Source organism: Ostrea edulis, chromosome 1 (genome assembly GCF_947568905.1).
Source record: "Ostrea edulis chromosome 1, xbOstEdul1.1, whole genome shotgun sequence".
In the NCBI taxonomy this organism is placed as follows: domain Eukaryota; kingdom Metazoa; phylum Mollusca; class Bivalvia; order Ostreida; family Ostreidae; genus Ostrea; species Ostrea edulis.
The window spans coordinates 87447273-87466956 of record NC_079164.1 but is presented as its reverse complement, the minus strand read 5'-3'; the positions used below and the strand labels follow the sequence as shown (position 1 = coordinate 87466956).

Below are 19684 nucleotides of genomic sequence, written 5' to 3'. Positions count from 1 at the left end.
GATAATATTTATCATGTACTTATTTCTCTTTTCATCAAAACGTCTTGTGCTGATCAAGTCAAAGTGATATCTACAGTATTTAATATTGCTGGGCACAGAGATCGTGTGAGATTTATCATGTTGCTTATGACAAAGATAATCCTCGCCCTTCTATAAAGTCCCTGGATTTAAGATTACAATGCTTATTTATGTGCTTGACCCGGACCGAGTATTTCAAATTATCACTATTTTCGAGTGACTATTCTCTGCATGCATGTTGGTTATAGGGGTGTATTGTGCTATTCAACTACCGGAATGGCAAAACATTTGTTAACCTTCTAAACCTTCATGGACATCAAATAGTGCAAATTTCGTTCGGTTTTTTTTTTGTTTTGTTTTTTTTTTTGGTTGTTAAAGAATAAATTTTAAGGAAGATAAAATATGCAGGTGTCTTTGAAGAACTTCATCCTAATGCCATTCTTGATCTGTTGTTTTGTTGGTAAGTGATTTGTTGTATGATTGTAAGGTTATCTCAAATAATCAACAAAAGCAAAATTATTTAATCGTATTTACAATTTTATATATTTAATTACTAGCATTATCAGGTTTGATGAATCAAATAATGCAATGAAGCTTGAAATATTGTCATTTTAACGTATAATGCAACGAAGCTTGAAATATTGTCATTTTAACGTATAATGCAACGAAGCTTGAAATATTGTCATTTTAACGTATAATGCAACGAAGCTTGAAATATTGTCATTTTAACGTATAATGCAACGAAGCTTGAAATATTGTCATTTTAACGTATAATGCAACGAAGCTTGAAATATTGTCATTTTAACGTATAATGCAACGAAGCTTGAAATATTGTCATTTTAACGTATAATGCAACGAAGCTTGAAATATTGTCATTTTAACGTATAATGCAACGAAGCTTGAAATATTGTCATTTTAACGTATAAAATGAAGTAGTAAAACACTTTGTTTTGCAGAATTGCAGGTAACCAGCCGATGTGTTAATCACCCTCACTACGTCAGCCAATGGACATCCGTGGAAGCGCAGAACAAAAAACAACCCATTGCCCTGGAGCACGAATGTGGGGACTTTCCTGCTAAGGTTGAAATTCAGATCCGCCCCACTACCGGTAACTGGACAAACTTCTACTTTCCGGGAATTGCATCTTCACAAAGAGATGATGATTTGAATATAACGTATGGTGGGATTGCTTATAAATATAATAAGGACGAAATCCGTTTATTTATACCAAGTGCAAATGATGGATACCCAACAGGAACAATAATCTACACAGGTAATGATTGTAGTTCTTTCACAGACGTCTTGCATGTAAGAAAAGATAGGCATGAAACAGCCTGTTTGACGCCAGCCTCTTGACCTGTGATATACTCGTGATTCAAATTAAAAGTACTATTATAGGCATAAGTGTTGGGTTTGCATTTAGTTGATGAAATTAATTTGTCAGAATCACAGGAGTTTTCCTTGCCTTTTTGTGGGGTTTTGTTTTCTTTCTTTCATTTTTTGGGGGTGTTTATTTTTTTGTTTTGTTATTTGTACTTTTTATTATTATTATTATTATTATGTTTTGTTTTTGTATTTCTTACTATGAAAACTTTAAAATGAATTATTTATCATAATTGTAAAAAAAAAAAAAAAAAAAAAAAACCTTAATGATATATTATATGTTTCCCTCAATATTCTGTTCAGTACGGGTTGCTATTTCATTAAGAAAAATTAATACTCAAACATGAATCAGTCGCGGTGGGTTAATTAAGGTAGCTCATTACACTGAAATTTTATTTAACGGCTCGTTAAAACACACCTCTTATGAAGTATGATTTCACCATTGAAAGAGTGATACAAGCTCAATTATTTCATATGATTTTTTTCTGATTTTTCCCAGAATGATAAAAAAAAAATAAGCTGTTCTGTTTGCAAATAACAGATTCTTGAGTCCAAGTTTCGCTGTGATTTGATGCATAATATGAATATCTAAGGAAACATGCCTAAACGACTCAGATAGACGTTAGATAAAAAAGTATCTATGAAAATTGAAAACGTTATATGCTAATATTTTTTATATCTACGGATAAAATCTTCAAAAAAAAACCGTCATTTAGAAAAAAGATATATCAGAGAAATATATTTTAAATAGAAATTGAAATGAAATGATCAAAATTCAGAAATACATGTATTACGATTTTTCTAATTTGAACCAAGCCCGATCAGAATTATAAAAAAGTAGCCATAGAGAACATTGTAATCAGAAAACTACACTCCCTTGATGTAAAATGGTTTACAAATTAAACGAATTTATGAAGGAAACTAATTTCTTGACGAACAGTGCATACCATTAGCAATTATATGGTCATTTTAGTAATTTCTATCAATTTTGATCGGGATCGGTACTTTTCTCTCTTGTTTGAATATAGTGATTATCTCTTAAAATTTGGTCATTTCGCTTCAATTCCTTTTAATGATATATTTCTTCTTTATATCTCTTTTCTAACTGACATGTTTTTTAAAGATTTTATCCATAGATAAAAAAAATATTCAATTTTCATGAATATTGTTTTCTGAAAAATTAGAATGATTATATCTGAACTTTTAGGCATGTTTTATTAGATATTCATATCATGCATCAAATCAGAGCGAAATTTGGACTCAAGGATCTCTTATTTGCAAACCAAACACCTTTTTTATCATATGGGGGAAAATCACAAAAAATTCATATAAAATAATTGAGAGCTTGTATCACTCTCTCATTGGTGAAATCATACTCCGCAAGAAGTGTTTTAACGAGACATTGAATAAAATTTTAGTGTAATGAGCTACCTTAAAGGGGCATGGACACGATTTGAGCTTAAAATTTTATTCCATTTTCAATGTTTAGAATGCTTAACTAAGGTGTTTCCAATGGTCAACCAAAATTTGAATGTCAGTTGTCGAGGTGCAGGGGAGATGCAGAGCTCACAATTCTTTGTTATGTAAACAAGACTGTGCCATGTTTTTGTTTACATAGGTTAAATAAACTAGTAAATGTTTCGTTTAAAGCAGACTTTTTCAATTTACAAATTAATGCTGAACATAGTTAAATAGTTTCTAGTGTTTTGCATATCTCATTTTGTTTTAAACATGATATTTTCTATTAAGCAATACATATGTTAACAAAAACATGACACGAGCCTTGTTTACATAACTAAGAATTGTGAGTGTGCAACTCAACAATTGATATTCCTATTTTGGTTGACCATTAGAAATACTTTAGTTAAGCATTGTAAACAATAGAAATAGAAAAATAAATTTGACAGTGTTCAGCTCAAATCGTGCCCATGCTAAGAAATAATGCTCGCGTTTTCATGTATGTTGCAGGATAACCCCCGAGATCGAGAAATGTTGTTTTGACATATAAAAGCCGAGTACACGAATACTAATAACTTTATTTCTATTCTACTACGGTTCAGCTACGAATTAGGTCATTCTGACGTCATGACAGTTTCCAAAACCAGCTATATTGTTGTTTGGGTTTTATTTGCTGATGAAATCGGTGAGATGGTAGGGTATTCTAAATCTATTTTGAAAAAAAATATTTCAAGTATTTAGGTTGGTATTAACGGATTATATCAATTGCTTTTCATTTTTTTTTTTGTGCATCGCCATGTTTACCTGTCTATCGCACTCGGAATGCAGACGATATCTTCAGTTATATATGAATTGGTTTTTATATTCGTATGAAGCAGAATTTATTCAAAAACCTTTACGTGAGAATAAAAAAATAGCTTGATGTGGCCTTCAATTCGACAATTAGATACATGTATATCGACGATGTATTATCTATTAACAATCATTTTCATTCATATGTCGATTCAACATATCCCAATGAACTCGAAATAAAAGACAACACAGATTCGTCCACTTCTGCTTCATACTTGGATATTTTATTGTAAATAGATATTAACGGCAAACTAACAACTCAACTTTATGACAAACGGGATGATTTCAACTTCTCCATCGTCAACTTCCCATATTTATGTAGCACCATTCCTTTATCACCTGCATATGGTATTTATATCTCTCAGCTGATTCGATACGCAAGAGCTTGTTCTGTGTTTAGTATGTTTTTAAATCGAAGCAGGCTAATGACAAACAAGTTGATGGTGCAGGGTTCCAACAGTCTTGTTTAAAGTCAACATTTCGCAAATTCTATGGTCGTTATAACAGACTAGTTTGTCAATACAACCTATTATTGGGTCAAATGCTGCCTGACGTGTTTCATACCGATTGTTAGGCCGTTTTTTTTTTTACTACGGATAACTCCGTTTACCTGATCAAGTTATAGGGTTTAAGGCGGGTGTGACCGGTAGACAGGGGATGCTTACTCCTCATATGCACTTGATCCCACCTCTAGTATATCCAGAGGTCCGTGTTTGCCCAACTCTCTATTTCATATTGCTTATAGGAGTTGTGGGATTGGTCCTTGCTCGTTATCTTCACCTTTCTTTTTACAACATATATTGATTTGCTCTTATGATTATAGAATTGAATTACCAGTCATCGACTGTATTTTTGCATTAGCGAAACTCGAAGTGCAAGAGACATGTGTGTCAATTTTCTCATAATCAGTTAATACGTATGAAGGTGTATCGTAGAATAATGATCGGGCATTCATTTGATCTTTGTAATAACCGTGGAAGAATATAATCAGTCGCACTGAGTTAACATGAGTCAGTAGCTCGCTTCACAACTGGTAGGCCTGGATTCCTGCGCTACATCAAACTTTTAAAAGACGGTTAATATATGTAGTGACTCACTTTTCTCCAAGCAGTATAAGTCGCGGGATTTTTGGATATGACCTTAAAACAGAGATCCCGTGTCACGAAAGGCGTTGGCACAATAATGAACCCTTCCTGTTGTGGACCAAAAGTCTAGTTTACGTTTGGCCAGCGATGCTCATACGTACTCGGTAAGCTGGCTCTATCTACCTTTCCGTAGGATGACAGACAGTGGCTGTAGGATTTTCGTACGAAAGTGAGGGCTTCCTGTCTTTTACGATTTTGCTTGGTTGAAATTCTACAAATTTTCAAACATTGAAAGCTCGTAAAATGTATTGTTGCAAGGTCCCCGCACGATCATTGGGGTGGGGGGTGGGGTGCGCCTATCGGGCAGCAAACACGATTTTTGGACGATATTGGGAGTTACTAAAATTGCAGGGAGATTGCATGGCACTTCATCCCGTCGGTGACCTCACAAGTGAAAAATGCTTGAATGGGGCTGGCGTCAAACAGCATGTAAACAATAATAAGATAGTACTCACACTTGAAGAATCACCGTCTTATATTAGGGGGTTCTATGTGGAGAGGCCCTGTGTCACAAAATGAAAGACGAGCAGAGGTGCGTGCTCTGGTCTGGTGTCCAGAAAATCTCCCAACGCCAAAGTATGAATCACAATGGATCCCACTCTATAATTCAGGCAAGATATATATATATTGTATATTAGTAGGAATGATTAATCTCTCAGACTCTGGAGGAGCGAAATTGTTCTCCTTTTTTTCTTTTGGAGTGTAATGTTTACATATTACAAAGTGATTTTCCTATTATCATTTCTTCCAAGTATTCAAGTAAAGTACATTTTCACATAAATAAACCCTAATGAATGGTAATACATGTATTTTCTTCCAGGCATCGGATCGTTCTTAGAGATATCTCATAACCAAGGAATGATTCCTGATTTAGTAACTCTTCAAATTCGCCAGGATGGTACTGAGTGGCTAACAGACGGAATAGGTACTTCAAAACAAACATTCAAATGCCAAGTGCGACTTTGATCCCGAGGTGAACGGAACAAACATTACGCATTATGAACTTGTTTGCCCAACTATCTATTTTGTATTACTTATATTACTTGTATGACTTACGAGGGTCTCTACAACCCAGTTGCTAAGTACTTCGTTACTAGCTTGAAAATACGGACGTTTGTTTAATTGCTGTGATAAAATTTAGAAATTAATTTCAAAATTAAGGATTATCTCCCTCATGCATAGCTCTTATTCTTAGACGAATTTGACTTCACTTTTTGGCACTCTGTTTTTCCCTAAAATAGCTCTTACAAGTTAATTGTTATTTCGGATTTCAAAAATGTCGGTTGAGCATCACTGAAGAGACATTATTTGTCGAAATGCGCATCTGGTGCATCAAAATTGGTGCCGTATACATGTAAGTTTTACATTATAGGAGTTATGAGATTGATCACTGTTCGTTATATTCACCTTTCATGTACTGGATAGCTTTGGTGTCCATTGTCATTTATAAAGGAAAGAGAGAAAATGAATTAAGAAACTGTATGTCCAGCCCCATCACTTGGCTGTAGCATAAGTAGGAACTTTTATACTATCCCCTAGGTTCTATGACTGCTCTGGGGCCTGACAACGATACATCATGGGGAGGCGTGATATACGGCTATAACAGAAGTCATGTCAGAATATGGGCACCGTGTCGTAAAAATGGTAGGTGTGATAGATCTTATTATAGTCAAGAGTACCCACTGAACCATAGATATTATTATAGTCAAGACTACCCACTGAAACATAGATCTTATTATAGTCAAGACTATCCACTGAAACATAGATCTTATTATAGTCAAGACTACCAACTGAAACATAGAGGTCCCATTGGCCTGGCCTGCCTCAAAATTGGCCTGGCCCCAATTTTGGCCTCTAATTATGTTCCATCCCAAATTTTGGCCTGGCCTCAAAAGTTGGCCTGGCCTCAAATTTGGCCTCTAAAAAATTTTTTGGCCTCAACCAAAAAAATTTTTTTTTTTATTCAAAATTTCGATTGAATTCATTGATTTATTATTGGTTTTAGTTTTTCAAAGTCATAGCACATAAATTATATGTTTCTGTTGTTTTGTAAATGTGCACTTTAAAATAATCATGAACTACCACCCATCTGATTGATTTTATCGAATATCTATTGATCAGTTTATTGATCAAATCTTTTCCCTTCATATCTGTATGTACTAGTATACAACAAAACACGTATATATATAAAACTAAAATAAATGAAAGATTGGCATAGTGATTTTTTTTTTCCAGAATTATGATTAATTTCATTTATTTATTATCGGTTTTGTTTTTTCAAAATTGTTGAACTTGAATGTTATGTTTGTGTTATTTTGTGAATGTGCACATCAAAATAATCATGAACTACCACCAATCTGATTGATTTTATTGAAAATCTATTGATCAGTTGATTGATTAAATGATTTTCCCCTTCCTAACATATGTACTAGTACACACCAAAAAGGTATACGGAAGTAATGAAATTATTGGCTTATTGATTTTTTTCACAATTATGATTGACTCCATTGTTTTATTATTGGTTTTGATTTTTCAAAATTGTTGTACATAAATGATATGTTTGTGTTGTTTTGTAAATATGCACATTGAAAACTCTCATTTTACTAATGATCCACTTCACTTATTGATAATGAATTAAAAAAACAAATTCACACTAGTTTAATGATGAAACATCACACTTCACACACTGCAATGTAGTGTACCGCCTTAATCACTCTCATTGATAAGAAAAATGAGTTTGATATCTAGGTATAAAAATACTACCATAAATCATACAGATTGAAACTACAACTTTTGTTGAATTAAGGATGTCCACATCTGTTTAAACTATTTGAAATAAACATGTAACACTAGTACTGCAGTGGGATATCAGATTATTTACAACATTAATTTAACACAGAGTTCTACAGCACGGGTCTTGACAGGAAGTCAAGGTTGAGGTTAATCTATGGTATAGGGTTTGAAATGTCACACAGCTCTGCACAGAACGTTTATTTTCATTAGTTATCAGAATGAAAAGATGATTTTGATGACAGTCTAAAAACATTAAGAACAAAATTAAAGCTGCACTTTGTGAATTTGTAGATGCATAAAAAAAATTTTCTCCATTATAAGACAATATTATGAGCATTACATGTATCTGATATTTGCTTAGATATAGCTGCTGCAGTGATTAGATAGAGATTCAAACGAATTTTTTGTTAACTAATGCAGGCTTTGATATGAAATAAGAAAAGGGCCGGTGGACAGATTGTAATTAGTTCTGTTTTACTGTTACTTTATCACAAAACCAGAAGAAAAAAAAATCACAATTTTGAAAATTCAGACAGACAATTTTGTATACCTTATTTAGTTTAGGCACAATCATAAGATGCGTTACTAATTAAAATATTCCTGTTGTATCAAACACACCCTATTTGCAAATGTTGGACTGCTCCATTGTTTCTGTACAATGGAATTTCCAACTTCAGCAAAAGTTTTCATCACAATCCTTTAATATGGTGATAGATATTCCCTTTATCCTGACAGGGCAGGCCTTCAGAGCATGGGAACTTGTCACTTTTGCAATGAATATTGAAACTTAATTATGAAATCAAGAAAGAAATGTTTATAATACATAAAATCCGTTTTAATCAACATTGTTCATTCTACGTAAAGTATAGAAGACTAAAATACAAATCTAAAATCCTTAAATCATTGGCTATTATCATTATGCTAGCAAACACTTCACTATGTTTATTTTCATTTTTAAAAAATGTCATTTATCATGCATTGGAAATTAAACAAGTAACACTAAATGCGTGGTATCTGCACATTGAAAACATTAAGACCACATGCTCTAGCTGTTCTGAATGTGTGCTGCTCATTATAATGACAACACAATTGTAACACTTTCATAATATGTAAATTGATATCAAATTGAATTCTATTGAATACAAAATATATCAATAAATCAATCATTTCATCAGTATACTTTTTGGTGTACTAGTACATAAGTTAGGAAGGGAAAAGCCAATGATTTTGTCAATAAACTAAACAATAGATAATCAATGAAATCAATCAGATTGGTAGTAGTTCATGTTTATTCTAATGTACATATATCATTTTATTTCTACAACTTTGAAAAACTAATACCAATAATAAATCAATGAAATTAATCATAATTCTGAAACAAAATCAATATGCCAATCGTTTCATTAGTTGTGCAATCGGTTTTGTTGTGAAGGGAAAAGAAAATGATTTATTCAATACACTGATCAATAGATAATCAATAAAATCAATCAGATTGGTGTTAGTTCATGATTATTTCAAAGTACACATTTACAAAACAACAGAAACGTATCATTTATGTGCTATGAGTTTGAAAAACTAAAACCAATAATAAATCAATCAAATCAATTAAAAATTTGAATAAAAAAAAATTTTTTGGCTGAGGCCAAACATTTTTTTAGAGGCCAAATTTGAGGCCAGGCCAACTTTTGAGGCCAGGCCAAAATTTGGGATGGAACATAATTAGAGGCCAAAATTGGGGCCAGGCCAATTTTGAGGCCAGGCCATGCCAATGGGGCCAGGCCAGGTTTTATAGTATGCCTAGATCTTATAGTCAAGACTACCAACTGAACCATAGATCTTATTATAGTCAAGACTACCCACTGAACCATTTCTGGCACACATGACAACAATTTATCTTCAAACTACATATAATACTATAGAACTTAATGGCGGAATCCGACAAGCTTATACTATACCGTGGTAGTTATGTACGATCGTTGCCATGGCAAAATAACTGCTTCATTTTGATTGTAAGAAGAAAAGTGTGAGTGACCTAATTGATTTATAAATGAAGATGATTTGAAAAACAAAGTATGAGACCTTTTATTTTGATTAACATAAAAAAAATCGTTTTGAATTGTTTCAATAGCAAGATTGATACGGATTTACTAACAGACAATTATATCGCTCCGGTTCCATTTACTATTAAAGAGAAAAGGTATAGAACTCTGAATATAGGGTACCCAAGTTTCGCCGATGGAAAAAAAACCAAATGAGATTTTTTATAGGATTCATGAAACTGATCACTATTCATTATCTTCATTTGTTCATATAGAATAAATCTAATATATTCTTTTCTTGCTTTATATGAAAATGACTGATAATTATTCAAAATTTTCAATTCTTATTTGTATTTTAACATGATTAGGAAAATAGCCTCTGATTTGTCAAATTCGGCAATGTGACCAATCTAATAAATGAAACTATATAATCTTTATTATACAATTTTCGATGTAAAATTAATAAAATGGATTGGTTGTTGATATGGATGCATTTAAGGCAGCAGTTTTCACATTCACGATGGTGTTTGAAATTTATTACTATCTTTAACACAAGGCACAAAATAGTATACACATTTAAAAATGTAAGCGCTCTTGAATAAAGATCTTTTCTACATTGTACATACAACAATGAATGTGCTTATTGCAACAGAATCTTATGCTGATGAAATCTGCATGGAACGGCAGGGATGCGTTTTGTGTTACCATAAACAGAAAGTGGAAATCATCGACATTCGAGTTTATATCAGCAACGCGCAATACATTTCTGATTGATTGACCCAGTGGAGGAATTCGGCGTACCATTCAATGATGGCATTTCTATTCATATTTCGCGACTACATCTTGTTACATGTTAAGACTGCATGTACAAATCATACCCTGGCATGGATTTATGATAGCCAAGGAAATGAAGGATTTTGGGCCTCATCCATTTTCTTCAAACCCAGACAACACGAGCCAAAAATTTGGATCACAGATTCACAAATACAGTCATAGCCAATTACAGTCTACTTTAAATACTAGTAGTTTGAGCCTATTGATGTGAATTGGTTCAGGAATTGAAGCTCGGGCATTCAAAATTTGTTGGACGTAATGCATTTTCTACAACCCTAGGAACACGATCCAGAGTTCTAAGTACAAGTCGTATCCCACAATCATTTCATCACGTCATTGTTTTAAAGGAGAATCACGAAGACATTTACACAGACAGACGGACGGACAGGAAAAACAACAATGAAATAGCATAAATCCGTATACATGTATGAAGTATATTTTGCAAAAGAAAATTAATTTTGAGAGTTTAAGAAAGAATTGTTTTATGTTAGGTCAACTCTTCTCGGCTGATGATGGTTGGGGTTCCGCAAAAGAGTCATGGTCACACGGTCGTGTTCGAATTAAAGTATGGAGAGTTACGAACACTCACTTTGTAACAGCTGAACTAAGTCAAGACCACCATCCAGATCTCTTATTCCACACAGCATATGACCAAAGTAAAGATTTACTTATTGCTAAGGTAGGTTCCTTAGATTATATCATTCAAATTCCGGGCATGTACGAAATAAATCATGAATACATCTTAAGAAAGCAGTTGAATTTATGTAGGTTTGGGTGAATACAGGAAACAATGCCGGTTTTCTTTTCCCCATCTCGGGAGCCGTCCAGAATGATCAGACTGTTTCTAACTTCGGTGGTATTATCTGTTCTGCGTCCAATGCCACCATGCGGATTTGGACTCCAGTATCTACCGGCCCTGGGTATCTCCTTTACATCAACCAAGACTGGGGAAATTCAATGTATCCACAATCCTCTAAGAAAGCGACACTTATAGTTCAGATTTGGCAGTCATCAACATGTAATTTGTTAATATACTGTTTAAATCTCGTCAACGTTAACTTCTTAGATCGGTTGTTAGATATCAATAGCTGACATATGAAATTTTACAGCTTTCTCTCTTGCTTGTACATTGTAATTCAAAATTATTTTTGACAAATTGAATTTTGAATAGATTATATTTCATGGTACATCATAATGATGATCTATCGGTATGTAATTGTATTTTCTTGATAAATGTAAAATATCGAGCGGTAATATAATTTTAAAGAATAGCAGTTATGATATTCATACCTTATGTTTAAGGTGAGAATCCAGCAACAGTTCCTCCGCAATCCACTCCCTCATTTTCCACCAGCCTACCGCAGCAGAAGTCTACCAAATCAAACCAACAGCCACAGCCAGTAGAAACTTCTCATATATTGTCAGGTAATTTTCGTTTTCAATAAGTTTTTTCTAGAGAAGTAATTGAATACCTGGAGTCTTTCTTCTTAAACTTAAAGGTCATAGGAAACGGTTTTTAACAATGCGTTTTCTTTCCATAATTATCAACTTTGTTTCATAGACTCCTCATAAAAATACTTTTTTAAGATTAAAAACGATATTAATTCAAAGAAATTGAAGTGCAAAGGTAGTCGGAATAGAAAATCGTTACCCGATTATCGTTCCCGATTTCCTGAATTTGTGACGCCATAAGAGACCACACTCAGATTAGCGAATCAAAACAAAAGCACACCCATAGACCATTTATTCGCAACTGGAGGGGTTTTTGAATGGGAAACCATAGTTTGTTATACAAGGATATCACTTTGAACTCAAAGTTAATTTTTTTTAAAGAAAATATAATCGTTATGAAAAAGGTTTATACACTAACCCTAAAGTTACTCCTATATATATTTTTCTTGAAAACATCAATAATTTTGAAATCAGGATCGCTATTCAGTTCGTTTACAATAAACCTGTATTCAATTGTCTATTGCCCACTATGATGGCCGAGAATCGCCCGGGCGACTATTGTACACACTTCCAACAGAATTGCAAGTTTTGGACACAATGCTTTGGCTCTTTATTTAACGTGTACAGTTTGACAATTATGTTTACTTTTCTTGTACATCGAAATGATCCGTCCTCCGCAAGTTTCCAATGCTATCCGAGGGCAGATGATTGAAATGAGAGAAGCAGGTATGTCATTGAGAAAACCTGATTATCAAGTGGCTCATCACCATTAAACCATCTGTAGAATTGTTAGAAATTACCAGTTAACAAATGACTTCAAAGGCCGTACAAGATCTGGAGGACCCCGTAACACATCTGTTCGATAGGACAATGCACTCAGAAACGTTATTACCAAAAGCTCATTTTTGGAACTTTGCTCGCATTCAACGAGAACGGTGCAGAAGCGAGTGTACAAGCCATGTGGCAATCGTGCAAGAAGACCGATAAAGAGACATTTGCTTACACTCAACCACAAAGCATCACGTATGCAATGGTGTCAAGCTCGCCAACGTAGGAACGTAGCCTCTTGGAAGAAAATGAGTCGCTTTTTGCTACAGATGGACGAATGCATGTATGGCGGTATCCTAGAATTGCACATGCTGAACGAAATATTATACAGACCATTCGGTATGGTGTTGAATCAATCATGGTGGGGGTCTGTGTTTCCTACGACTATAAGCTGGATGTCATCATAGTTAGGGGCATCATCAATACACAAACTTACCATAGGGACACTCTAGCCGTGTTTTACCTCTATTTGACAATCACCGTCTTTGACCAAGGTCAGTTTTCATAGATGACAATTCCATACTACATCGTGCTGTGCAGAATATTTTTTTCGCAGGGAATCAGTGACGACACTATCATGGCCTGTTCAAAAGTCCAAATTTGAACCCTGTTGAGCACATATGAAACATCAATAGTCGCCGAATTCGTCAAAGGATACCGCCAATTCAAAAATCAGATAAACTGACACGTAATGTATTACTAGTGGCAAGATCTACCACAACATCCAATTGAACGATGCTTAAGAAGACACCTAGAGTCCGTCATTCGTGTGAACGGAAGTTACACTAGATACTGAATAAAAATCTCTTTACTTTGAATTTTACAACATATTAACCTTATTTCATTCATAATGGGCACTCGAATTAATAGATAGAGGAATAACTATAAACAGTAAATTTTCTGCAGAATATCACATCTTACCCTCCCTCTTACCGCCACGTCGCTCCCTCTCTCTTTCTGTCTCCTTTTTCTTCTTTCATTCCTCCTCTCTTTGCCTTACTTCCCCCCCTCTCTTCTACCTTCCACTTCATTCCTTCTTCTTCCACCTCCCTGGTATTTTGTCAGACCCCGCGTTTATTTGTTTCACCTTCGAAGCTTCAATATGTTAATTTCCCCACAACTTTCATCTTCCTTGCATGCCAATGAATAACGTCAGTGAGCGGGGGCTATAGGAATTTTCAAACATGGAATGTCACGCTTTTTATTTCTATTAGACAACATATTTTTATGTTGATTGTATATTTAGGAAAATAAAGGACATATTTCGTGGATGTTGCAGGATAACCTCCAAAGTTGAGAAATGTATTTTGAAATTTAATAAAGTTAAGGCTTTAATTTTTTAAACAATATTTCCAGACCGAGAAGGTAATTCTGCATTGTCCACGAAAACAAGTACTTAATCTACTACGGTTTCGAAATACACAGCCGATCGTTTCTCGTTTCCCTATACAGCAACTGGTCGCGGTAGCTCAGTGGTAGAGTGTTCGCTTCGTAACCGGAAGATCGTGAGTTCGAGCCCCGCTCGTGCCAAGGCCGTAAACATAGGTAGTGATTGCTCCTTCGCCAAACGCTCGACTTTTAGAAAGGAGAAACATTGGTCTTTCGGATACGACCTTATGAGGCCTGTGTCGTGACAGCCGTTGGTACGTTAAAGTACCCTCACTGCTAAGGCCCTGAGCGCTGGACATATCTTTAAATTTGAGGTGCTTCACGTGCAGATGGTGACGTCCCAATATGAGTGAAAAATTCTCGACGGGACGTAAAACAATCAACCAACCAAACCTGCACAGCGACGAATTAGGTTACTTCGTGACGTCATAGCTACCGAAAATGAATTCATATTTTTGCTGATGAAAAAGGTTGGATTGTAGGGTGTACTATTTTGAAAGATACTGCAAGTGTTTAGTTTGGTGATGGATTATTTCAATTCGATGTAATCATTTGATCTGCTCGGAATACACAATAAAACTATACACACATGGAACGGGGTCTGTACTTCGCGACGTTTGTTACACGTGTATCTATCTCGTAACGCAGACGATTGTTTTTCTGTTTAATGAAAAAGTGAAGATAGCGAACAGTGACCAATCTCTTAAACCCCATAAAGAATACTAAATTAAAAGTAGGGTAAACATAGACCTCTGGACACATGGAATCGGGTGTCTAATATAAGTGAGAATTCCCTGATGTCTGTGAATTCCCTGATGTCCTTTCCCGTGGGGATCCGGGTTAGAATAGGTCCTCAGTGCCCCCTTACTTGTCGTAAGAGGCAAACATAGACCTCTGGACACATGGGATCGGGTGTCTGGGATAAGTGAGAATGCCCTGAAATCCGGTCACACCCGCCGTGACACTTCTACCTTGATCAGGTAAACGGAGTTATCCATACTCAAGAACGGCATAACAATTGGTATTGAACATCTCAGAGAGCATTCAACCTAAGTTGTATCGTTATAAGGACCATAGAATTTGCGAAATGTTGAAAGACATGCATCTTTCACTTCTAAATTCCAACCGTTTGGCGAAGAAGCATTCAATACCTATTTTTAGATCTGAGGTTTGACGAGATGAGATTAAGGCATGAGGAGCTGGAACACGCCACCTCGCGGTCACAAACTAAAAGCTCTGGATAACCACTGAGCCACTGGTACCGATACATGTTTGAGTTGAACATAACTGTAGTGTAGATTGTTTGGGGAATTGTACAACCGTGCATTAAATGTACTCCCATTCTTAAATGTAATTTAAACGTATTTCAACCTATTGCAGTCAGGTGTTCATATATATATATATATATATATATATATATATATATATATACTCTTTCTATTTGGATTATATATATATATTAAAGGTGCAGCTCCAACTACTAATTCTCAGCTACCATCAATTTCCACTAGCGTACTGCGTCAGAATGGTACCGCATCAAAACGACATTCACAGTCAACAGAGACCTCTGATTTATCGCCAGGTAATCGTAGTTTTTTTCTCATGATTTGTCGTATTCATTCGTCAGTATTGCTTATCATTGATACCTAATCTACTGTATAAATTGATTTCACATCCCCCCCCCCCTGTTTTTTTTTACAATAATCAGCTGAAAAAGGTACACACAATGAACAGGGGGTGAAACAGTTCATCATGTGACCTACTATTACCCGATCACGTGACGAACTGTTACCCGGTCAAGTTACAAACTATTGCCCGATTTGCAGATTAGGTAATAAAACAATTATTTCATGCCTGCTAGAGAAACAGTAAAAACTATTACCCCTCGGTAGTGGCGAAGATCTGGGAGACTGTTGTCCTCGGCCTAAGGCCTCTGACAACAGTTTCCCGGGTCTTCGCCACTACCGAGGGACAATGGTTTTGACTGTTTTCCGAGTAGGTATGAAACAAATATGTATGCTACTATTTAGCTCACCTGAGCTAAGCTATAAAGCTCAAGTGAGCTTTTCTGACCGCCTGTTGCCCGTCGTCTGTCTGTCCATCTGTCTGTAAACTTTACATTTTCGACTTTTTTCTCCAGAACCACTGGGTCAATTTCAACCAAACTTGGCACACAGCATTCTTGGGTGAAGGGCTTTCAAGCTTATTCAAATGAAGGGACCCCGTTCAATCACAAAAATGCAAATATAGGGTGGGGTCATTTTAAAATCTTCTTAAGAACTGTTGGGCCAGGAGAGTTGAAATTTATAGGAAAGCTTCCTGACATAGTGCAGATTCAAGTTTGTTAAAATGATGACCCCTGGGGGTAGGATGGGGCCACAGTAGGGGATCAAAGTTTTACATACAAATGTACATGTATAGGGAAAATCCTTAAAAATCTTCTGAAGAATCACTGGGCTAAAGAAGTTTACATTTACGTGAAAGCTTCCTGACAGAGTGCAAATTAAAGTTAGTAAAAATCATGGCCCCCGGGATTAGTTTGGTGCAACAATAGGGATCAAAGTTTTACATGCAACTATATAGTGAAAATCTTTAAATATGGGTCAAAGTGACTCAGGTGATCGATGTGGTCCATGGACCTCTTCCTTAAACAGAGGGTTCCTAAGTTATGAAATCATTACCAAGCAATTTTCACTTTGTTGCAATAAATGTTTAATCGTGGATCCTTTGATTTGGAAAAAATACAAAATTTAATGGATAGATATTTTGTTCTAATTGAGAATTGCCACTCAGTTGAGCGATATGGCCAATGGTTTGCATGTGCATCGAAACGCCTAGATAGCTGACCATGATATACTCTATTCGGAAATTTTAATTAAAATTTAATAGAAAATGTGTATTTGAAATTAGAGTTTCTTGGGGATATTCTTGATTAAAATGAATTTACTGAGTGGCAGTAAACACAAAAGTCAGAACATGAACATTGCCCCCGTGTATTCCGAAGTATACAGTTGTTTCTAGAATATCCTTTTCTTCATATGCCTTTTTTCTTTCCAAATCATGTGCCCCCACTATGGTAAACTTAGACTTTGTGAAAACAAGTATTTATGTATCTTAGATTACAATTATTTCATCATTGTCGCAGATTTTGAAAATCATACTCTCAGACTGGTGCTTGTCATGAAATAACTTTTCAAAACATATTCATATTGCATTTTTAAAAAAAGGGAAAACATTAAACACACACGAATTTTGAACATTTTCAGCGCTGATACCAGCTGTGGTGGGTGGAAGTTTATTGTTACTAGTCATTTCTGGGTTAGTCGTAGCCCGAATTTTGTGGAAGAGACAGAAAAAGAACAGGGTTGTAAGTACACGTCTATTCCTAGATCTAAAACATAATCCACATTTATAATTGATTGACACTCATAAAAAAGGTGTGTCATTGATGCACCGTACATTAGAAACCTGTTGAGGAACGATTTTTACGAAAATCTGGGTAACAGATGATCGTGACGTAAATCCTATGTAAAGTAGACAAACATCTATGTGATTTATTGATTTTGTTAGTATTCCTTCGCATTAAAATCTAAGCCTCTGTGGGTTGGTTTGTGTGATGGCTATTGCACACAAAAGAACTGGTGTTCAGCGCCAATACTTCTTCACCAGATGTTACAGAGAAATAAATATCATTTTCTTTATAAAACCCTCTGCACAAAACAACATCAATATTTATGTATAATAGTCACACCTTTGATATTACGTGTACCGTTGTAATTACCATACAACTCTTTTATGTAGAAATGGGAAGCAGTTTGCAATACGTTTTTAGCGATTTGTTTAACATGCAATGTTTCTTTGTATTTAGGATGGAGAAACAAGACAGGATTGATGAAGGATCGGTTGATATATATCTATCTATGACATTAGTGCCAAATTTTACTATTGGATTAATATGACTTGGAATTTAGTGTCTTAATTATTAAATATTTAATTCAGTTTTGATATTGCCTATTATAGCATTTTAAAAGATATTGTTACTGTAAATTCAGATATTTTCGTGGGGGTGAATTTATTGTTTTTTTAGAAAACGAAAATAGTTCATTTCGTGGTTAAGAGTTTCCATTCTTAATGGCAGTTCATTTCCTATTATTTGTTATTCACGGCTATATCCATATACAAAAAGGGCAAAATTCATAAATCCATCAAAAAATCTGTTAGAATTGCAGTATAATACTTAAAATCATAAATTGACTTATATTCGCGTTTAATTTTGATTGATATTTAATGATGGCGTTGTTTAAGGTGTCATAACGATTACGAAGGACATGTGTGTATTGTCTGGATTTGTTCACTTAAATAAAATTCGTGTACCAGGTTTTCGTTTTATGATATTCACCCGTGTAATACGTTGTGTAACCCTCTAACATCAACACTCCGTAGAAGAGCTTGCAGTGCTTCATTATCCCTTCGCCGACAGCTCTAGTTAGCTAAATTGAAAATCTTTCAGATAATAATGAAACCAAGGTGATAAAATTTTGTCAGTATATCATTCATCAATATCGATACGTCGTTGGAAAATACATGCGGTATGGTTGGTTGTATGTGGTACCCTTTCAGTTATCGATAATGAATAAAAGATTTAAATAATTATGCCAGTTTTACAGCTGATTCGATCTTGAGAGCATATGCTGATGTGGCTTTGGGTAATTCATGGGAGATTGTTGTTTGACAATTACCATAATGGTCAGTAACAGAGTAGACTAGGCGTATTTTCAATGTTCTTAAAACTTGCATGGCATAGTCTGTCAGGTAAAACAGCAGCCACATGTGAGCATCTTGAATATCGTTTTAAAAACGTTCAAACCTGAGTTATGCAGTAATGTTAATTCTTTTAGAAATATATTTGTAAATTCTTCATTGAAGGGGATCGGTCGCGATAGCTCAGTGATTAAAGCGGGCCTCGGAACCGGGAGACCGTGAGTTCGAATGCGGCTTGTGTCATGGCCGCGTCAAATATAGGCAGTGATTACATCTTCGTCATACTCACGGCATTTAAGTCACAGGTCTTGCAGATATGACCTTAAAAAGGGGCCCCCGTATCACGACAGGCGTTGGCACATTGAAGAACCCCCACTGCTACGGCTCTAAGCATAAATCTAAATTTGTTGTACTTCACCTACAGCTTCTGACGTCTGAATTTGAGTGAAAATTCTGGAAGGGACATTGAAGAGAGAATTACATTTTGATAAGTAAAAAATAAAATATATATTCTAGTTATTGGTCTTCGGTTTATTAAACTTGATCTTTTTGCACTTACAGTATACTTTTATTTATTCACAAGTCTATTGGTCTATAAGAGACACAGGTCAATCATTACATTGAATTGATGCTTATTTATCTGATGCCTTCTAACAATATGGCAATGAATAGGTTTTATATTAGGAGTATAAATAATGACCAATTTGCACTGAAAATATGCAAAATTTCAT

At 35.0% G+C, this 19684-nt stretch overlaps 1 protein-coding gene across 1 annotated transcript; it reads left to right on the top strand.

Moving 5' to 3' along the window:
• Positions 1–420: 420 nt before the first annotated feature.
• On the top strand, positions 421–18570 carry LOC125668336 (uncharacterized). The gene is made up of 11 exons (XM_048902361.2): positions 421–478; positions 975–1292; positions 5340–5468; positions 5678–5782; positions 6397–6501; positions 11015–11202; positions 11292–11541; positions 11826–11948; positions 15658–15774; positions 17459–17559; positions 18061–18570. Exons 1-11 carry the CDS (start codon positions 421–423, stop codon positions 18082–18084), a joined length of 1518 nt encoding a protein of 505 aa, XP_048758318.2. The 3' UTR covers positions 18085–18570.
• Positions 18571–19684: the final 1114 nt, after the last annotated feature.